The following is a 4,179-nucleotide window of genomic DNA, read 5'->3' as shown; positions in this document are numbered from 1 at the left end:
GCACGCCGTTTAGTGGGGATATGCGGAGCCCCACACGGTCACTTCCCACGGCATCGCAGACGCTTTTGGTGACATCGTAGATGAGTTGGCATCGTGTGTCGATGGTCGTTCCGGCGTACGGACCGGACTGGCGCTTGTTGGAAGATTCGCGAAAAAAGGCGTCCAGTAAGTAGCCGTTGGCTCCATGAATCTCAACGCCATCAAACCCAGCCTTAAAGATGGCGTTTTTGGCCCCCTCCACAAACAATGGGATGATACCGTCCCGGACTTCGTCATCCGTGAGCTCCTCTGGGACACCGTAGGTCTCCTTTTCTCCGCTCGCAGCAAAATAGGCAGGAATCCGATGGTCCTTAATGGGAATGGCACTCGGGGCAAGCAGGCGCCCAGCAAGGGGATCCTGGTCACTCTTCGACTGCTGAAGGATCTTCTCCGGAATCCCGGCTCGACCAGCGTGAATGAGTTGCAGGAATATAAGGCCACCCTTTTTGTGTACCGCGTCCACGATCTTTCTCCACTCCTCAATCTGCGCATCGGAGTAAATGCCAGGCTCCGTGAGAAACCCAGTGTAGTTTGGCTGGACCATCGTCGCCTCGGCAATGATAAGACCTGCAGATGCCCGGTCTTCGTAGTACTTGAGCATCGATTCCGTCCTTGGTACATGACAATCTTCTGTTGCCTGGCAACGCGTCAAGGGAGCCATAATAATCCGATTACGAAGTGTGTAGCGCCCCAATTTGAGGGGCCGCAGAAGTTCAGGGAACGTCGCCATGAAAAAATAAACAATTTAGATCCCAAGAAATAAAAAATAATATTACCACAAACGGCACAAGTCTACAGAAGGAAAGAGTGAGAAAAAAAAGACAGCTAATTACGCACAAACAAACAAAGACACACAAACACTCGCGTGTCGCCATGGGACGACACTCTGCGTCAGCAACACGATTTGCGTCACGGCATGTACTCAGATGTTGCTGTTAATTGATCGGTTTTGGGTGCTCATCGTCCGCAGCCGTGCACACGAGGTACCCGCGGCGACACGGAGGGAGTGGGGTGCATGGGGATGCTGAGTCCCGCGAAGTGTGCTGGGCGGGCGGTAGGCAACAGGCGAGGTCCCAGCTCGCACGCCGCTATGCATCAGGTCGGAGCGAAAGATTGAGTTCACGGATGTCTCGGCACGCATCGTTTTCGTCACGCCACATGGCGTCGGAAACTCTGTCACCACATTCGCGGCAAATCTGAATTCTGCAGCAGGTGGCTGGAATGAGGGGAGGAGTTGACGATAATCTCAGTGCAGGTCTGTGTTAGGCTGTCCTCACGCAAAATCGGTGCAATTGAACATCTTCTGCATCACAAGCAGCCTCGCGTTGCATTAGGCAAAAAAAAAAAAAAAATAGCAAAAAGGGGAGAGGGTTAGGAAAAAGATCCGGCAGCCATCAGACCCGAAAGGTGATAATGCGTTGAATAGATCGTCATTGATCGCGTCCGAGCTTGCTTGGAACATCAACAAATTTCCATCACTGGCACACAGGCATGGCACCACTCCGACACACCTCCCGTGAAGTCCCCGCTCAGAAGTCAAACAGACAAAGCGTGCATGTATCAGCATCGTCGCTCAGCTGAAACACGGATTCGACAAATTCATCAACGCGTGGAGAGGCAGCAGCAAAGACAAGGAGGAAAAGAAAAACAAACGCGAATGCAAAACATGAGGAGGGCGTGGACGTGGGGCCTCGGTCACAGGGCACGCGCGGCTGGAATAATGTGCGGCGCCCCAAATCTCGTGAAGACACTTGTGTTCAATCCATTTTCGGGTGATTGTCATAAGACCGTCGTAAGTGGTTTGTCGTCATCGACCCGTGTCAGTGCGCCGCAACGGCGGATGGGCCGCCATCACTCGCACGGCAGCGGAGGAAGTAAAGGGGGAGAGAAAGTGGAAAGGCAGGGCGTGCGCACACACGCACACCGCCGCCACAGGGACGCCGTCAGCCGGGGAAAGAAGAGTATTCTCCAACACGATTGCTGTCATTCAGTGAAGCTCAGAGACTCCAGTCGGTTGTTGTCATCACTTCGGCAGAGACTCGGTGACGCTCAGTCTCGGGACGCACCAAGATGGCCCACGGCACCTGGCTGAGAAGTCCGCTCCATGGCTAAAGTCCCTTCTCCACTAGTGTGGGCGCTTGTGAAACAAGCAAGATGAGACAAAATAAAAATAAATAAATAAGCAGCAGGCAACACGGCCGAGGCATTCCAGCAGCACAGGCAAAACCACTCTCGGACCACGTGAGTGTGCAGCAAGGACAACGCAGCGGGTCCAGGACACAACTCCAATGTGGTCCTTCCAATCCCAGACTGACAAGCAGAAAGTAATAAATAAACAGCGCTTTCATTCCCCCACCCACACACACACATACGCACACACAAACAAACACACACACACACACAAACACTCGCGTGTCGCCATGGGACGGCACTCTGCGTCAGCAACACGATTTGCGTCACGACATGTACTCAGATGTTGCTGTTAATTGATCGGTTTTGGGTGCTCATCGTCCGCAGCCGTGCACACGAGGTACCCGCGGCGACACGGAGGGAGTGGGGTGCATGGGGATGCTGAGTCCCGCGAAGTGTGCTGGGCGGGCGGTAGGCAACAGGCGAGGTCCCAGCTCGCACGCCGCTATGCATCAGGTCGGAGCGAAAGATTGAGTTCACGGATGTCTCGGCACGCATCGTTTTCGTCACGCCACATGGCGTCGGAAACTCTGTCACCACATTCGCGGCAAATCTGAATTCTGCAGCAGGTGGCTGGAATGAGGGGAGGAGTTGACGATAATCTCAGTGCAGGTCTGTGTTAGGCTGTCCTCACGCAAAATCGGTGCAATTGAACATCTTCTGCATCACAAGCAGCCTCGCGTTGCATTAGGCAAAAAAAAAAAAAAAATAGCAAAAAGGGGAGAGGGTTAGGAAAAAGATCCGGCAGCCATCAGACCCGAAAGGTGATAATGCGTTGAATAGATCGTCATTGATCGCGTCCGAGCTTGCTTGGAACATCAACAAATTTCCATCACTGGCACACAGGCATGGCACCACTCCGACACACCTCCCGTGAAGTCCCCGCTCAGAAGTCAAACAGACAAAGCGTGCATGTATCAGCATCGTCGCTCAGCTGAAACACGGATTCGACAAATTCATCAACGCGTGGAGAGGCAGCAGCAAAGACAAGGAGGAAAAGAAAAACAAACGCGAATGCAAAACATGAGGAGGGCGTGGACGTGGGGCCTCGGTCACAGGGCACGCGCGGCTGGAATAATGTGCGGCGCCCCAAATCTCGTGAAGACACTTGTGTTCAATCCATTTTCGGGTGATTGTCATAAGACCGTCGTAAGTGGTTTGTCGTCATCGACCCGTGTCAGTGCGCCGCAACGGCGGATGGGCCGCCATCACTCGCACGGCAGCGGAGGAAGTAAAGGGGGAGAGAAAGTGGAAAGGCAGGGCGTGCGCACACACGCACACCGCCGCCACAGGGACGCCGTCAGCCGGGGAAAGAAGAGTATTCTCCAACACGATTGCTGTCATTCAGTGAAGCTCAGAGACTCCAGTCGGTTGTTGTCATCACTTCGGCAGAGACTCGGTGACGCTCAGTCTCGGGACGCACCAAGATGGCCCACGGCACCTGGCTGAGAAGTCCGCTCCATGGCTAAAGTCCCTTCTCCACTAGTGTGGGCGCTTGTGAAACAAGCAAGATGAGACAAAATAAAAATAAATAAATAAGCAGCAGGCAACACGGCCGAGGCATTCCAGCAGCACAGGCAAAACCACTCTCGGACCACGTGAGTGTGCAGCAAGGACAACGCAGCGGGTCCAGGACACAACTCCAATGTGGTCCTTCCAATCCCAGACTGACAAGCAGAAAGTAATAAATAAACAGCGCTTTCATTCCCCCACCCACACACACACATACGCACACACAAACAAACACACACACACACACAAACACTCGCGTGTCGCCATGGGACGGCACTCTGCGTCAGCAACACGATTTGCGTCACGACATGTGCTCAGATGTTGCTGTTAATTGATCGGTTTTGGGTGCTCATCGTCCGCAGCCGTGCACACGAGGTACCCGCGGCGACACGGAGGGAGTGGGGTGCATGGGGATGCTGAGTCCCGCGAAGTGTGCTG

General features: G+C 53.8%; 1 protein-coding gene and 19 non-coding genes across 20 annotated transcripts, besides 11 other annotated features; all 20 read right to left on the bottom strand.

Moving 5' to 3' along the window:
- Positions 1-77: a sequence feature (heterozygous, Esmeraldo-like haplotype).
- Tc00.1047053507617.9 (prostaglandin F2alpha synthase) lies at positions 1-769 on the bottom strand (the record flags this gene model as incomplete). Its single annotated transcript, XM_798186.1, has 1 exon — positions 1-769. A coding segment is annotated over one exon (769 nt), but the record flags the coding sequence as incomplete, so codon positions are not given.
- Positions 78-827: a sequence feature (areas merged during assembly that could not be assigned to a particular haplotype. This can correspond to areas where the two haplotypes were merged or to regions with more than two copies in the genome that were merged during assembly.).
- Positions 828-909: a sequence feature (heterozygous, Esmeraldo-like haplotype).
- Positions 910-1,694: a sequence feature (haploid, Esmeraldo-like haplotype).
- On the bottom strand, positions 927-1,006 carry Tc00.1047053507617.190. The gene has a single exon (XR_008255472.1). It is a non-coding gene; the product is annotated as a C/D small nucleolar RNA (snoRNA), TB9C2C6 (small nucleolar RNA).
- On the bottom strand, positions 1,129-1,224 carry Tc00.1047053507617.180. The gene has a single exon (XR_008255471.1). It is a non-coding gene; the product is annotated as a C/D small nucleolar RNA (snoRNA), TB9C2C5 (small nucleolar RNA).
- Positions 1,281-1,355, bottom strand: Tc00.1047053507617.170. The gene has a single exon (XR_008255470.1). It is a non-coding gene; the product is annotated as a C/D small nucleolar RNA (snoRNA), TB9C2C4 (small nucleolar RNA).
- On the bottom strand, positions 1,430-1,526 carry Tc00.1047053507617.160. The gene has a single exon (XR_008255469.1). It is a non-coding gene; the product is annotated as a C/D small nucleolar RNA (snoRNA), TB9C2C3 (small nucleolar RNA).
- Positions 1,564-1,648, bottom strand: Tc00.1047053507617.150. The gene has a single exon (XR_008255468.1). It is a non-coding gene; the product is annotated as a C/D small nucleolar RNA (snoRNA), TB9C2C2 (small nucleolar RNA).
- Positions 1,695-1,886: a sequence feature (areas not merged during assembly with more than two copies in the genome that could not be assigned to a particular haplotype).
- Positions 1,746-1,854, bottom strand: Tc00.1047053507617.140. The gene has a single exon (XR_008255467.1). It is a non-coding gene; the product is annotated as a C/D small nucleolar RNA (snoRNA), TB9C2C1 (small nucleolar RNA).
- Positions 1,887-3,016: a sequence feature (haploid, Esmeraldo-like haplotype).
- Tc00.1047053507617.130 lies at positions 1,977-2,069 on the bottom strand. Its single transcript, XR_008255466.1, has one exon. It is a non-coding gene; the product is annotated as a C/D small nucleolar RNA (snoRNA), TB9C2C7 (small nucleolar RNA).
- Positions 2,093-2,159, bottom strand: Tc00.1047053507617.120. The gene has a single exon (XR_008255465.1). It is a non-coding gene; the product is annotated as an H/ACA snoRNA, TC9C2H2 (small nucleolar RNA).
- Positions 2,201-2,221: a sequence feature (AT_rich).
- On the bottom strand, positions 2,270-2,340 carry Tc00.1047053507617.110. Its single transcript, XR_008255464.1, has one exon. It is a non-coding gene; the product is annotated as an H/ACA snoRNA, TC9C2H1 (small nucleolar RNA).
- Positions 2,393-2,447: a microsatellite.
- On the bottom strand, positions 2,474-2,553 carry Tc00.1047053507617.100. The gene has a single exon (XR_008255463.1). It is a non-coding gene; the product is annotated as a C/D small nucleolar RNA (snoRNA), TB9C2C6 (small nucleolar RNA).
- Tc00.1047053507617.90 lies at positions 2,676-2,771 on the bottom strand. The gene has a single exon (XR_008255480.1). It is a non-coding gene; the product is annotated as a C/D small nucleolar RNA (snoRNA), TB9C2C5 (small nucleolar RNA).
- Positions 2,828-2,902, bottom strand: Tc00.1047053507617.80. The gene has a single exon (XR_008255479.1). It is a non-coding gene; the product is annotated as a C/D small nucleolar RNA (snoRNA), TB9C2C4 (small nucleolar RNA).
- Positions 2,977-3,073, bottom strand: Tc00.1047053507617.70. The gene has a single exon (XR_008255478.1). It is a non-coding gene; the product is annotated as a C/D small nucleolar RNA (snoRNA), TB9C2C3 (small nucleolar RNA).
- Positions 3,017-4,179: a sequence feature (areas not merged during assembly with more than two copies in the genome that could not be assigned to a particular haplotype).
- On the bottom strand, positions 3,111-3,195 carry Tc00.1047053507617.60. Its single transcript, XR_008255477.1, has one exon. It is a non-coding gene; the product is annotated as a C/D small nucleolar RNA (snoRNA), TB9C2C2 (small nucleolar RNA).
- On the bottom strand, positions 3,293-3,401 carry Tc00.1047053507617.50. Its single transcript, XR_008255476.1, has one exon. It is a non-coding gene; the product is annotated as a C/D small nucleolar RNA (snoRNA), TB9C2C1 (small nucleolar RNA).
- Positions 3,524-3,616, bottom strand: Tc00.1047053507617.40. The gene has a single exon (XR_008255475.1). It is a non-coding gene; the product is annotated as a C/D small nucleolar RNA (snoRNA), TB9C2C7 (small nucleolar RNA).
- Positions 3,640-3,706, bottom strand: Tc00.1047053507617.30. The gene has a single exon (XR_008255474.1). It is a non-coding gene; the product is annotated as an H/ACA snoRNA, TC9C2H2 (small nucleolar RNA).
- Positions 3,748-3,768: a sequence feature (AT_rich).
- Positions 3,817-3,887, bottom strand: Tc00.1047053507617.20. The gene has a single exon (XR_008255473.1). It is a non-coding gene; the product is annotated as an H/ACA snoRNA, TC9C2H1 (small nucleolar RNA).
- Positions 3,940-3,994: a microsatellite.
- Tc00.1047053507617.10 lies at positions 4,021-4,100 on the bottom strand. Its single transcript, XR_008255462.1, has one exon. It is a non-coding gene; the product is annotated as a C/D small nucleolar RNA (snoRNA), TB9C2C6 (small nucleolar RNA).

The sequence above is a fragment of the Trypanosoma cruzi genome, genomic scaffold (assembly GCF_000209065.1).
Source record: "Trypanosoma cruzi strain CL Brener 1047053516271 genomic scaffold, whole genome shotgun sequence".
NCBI lineage: Eukaryota > Euglenozoa > Kinetoplastea > Trypanosomatida > Trypanosomatidae > Trypanosoma > Trypanosoma cruzi.
This window is presented reverse-complemented; position numbering and strand designations above follow the sequence as displayed.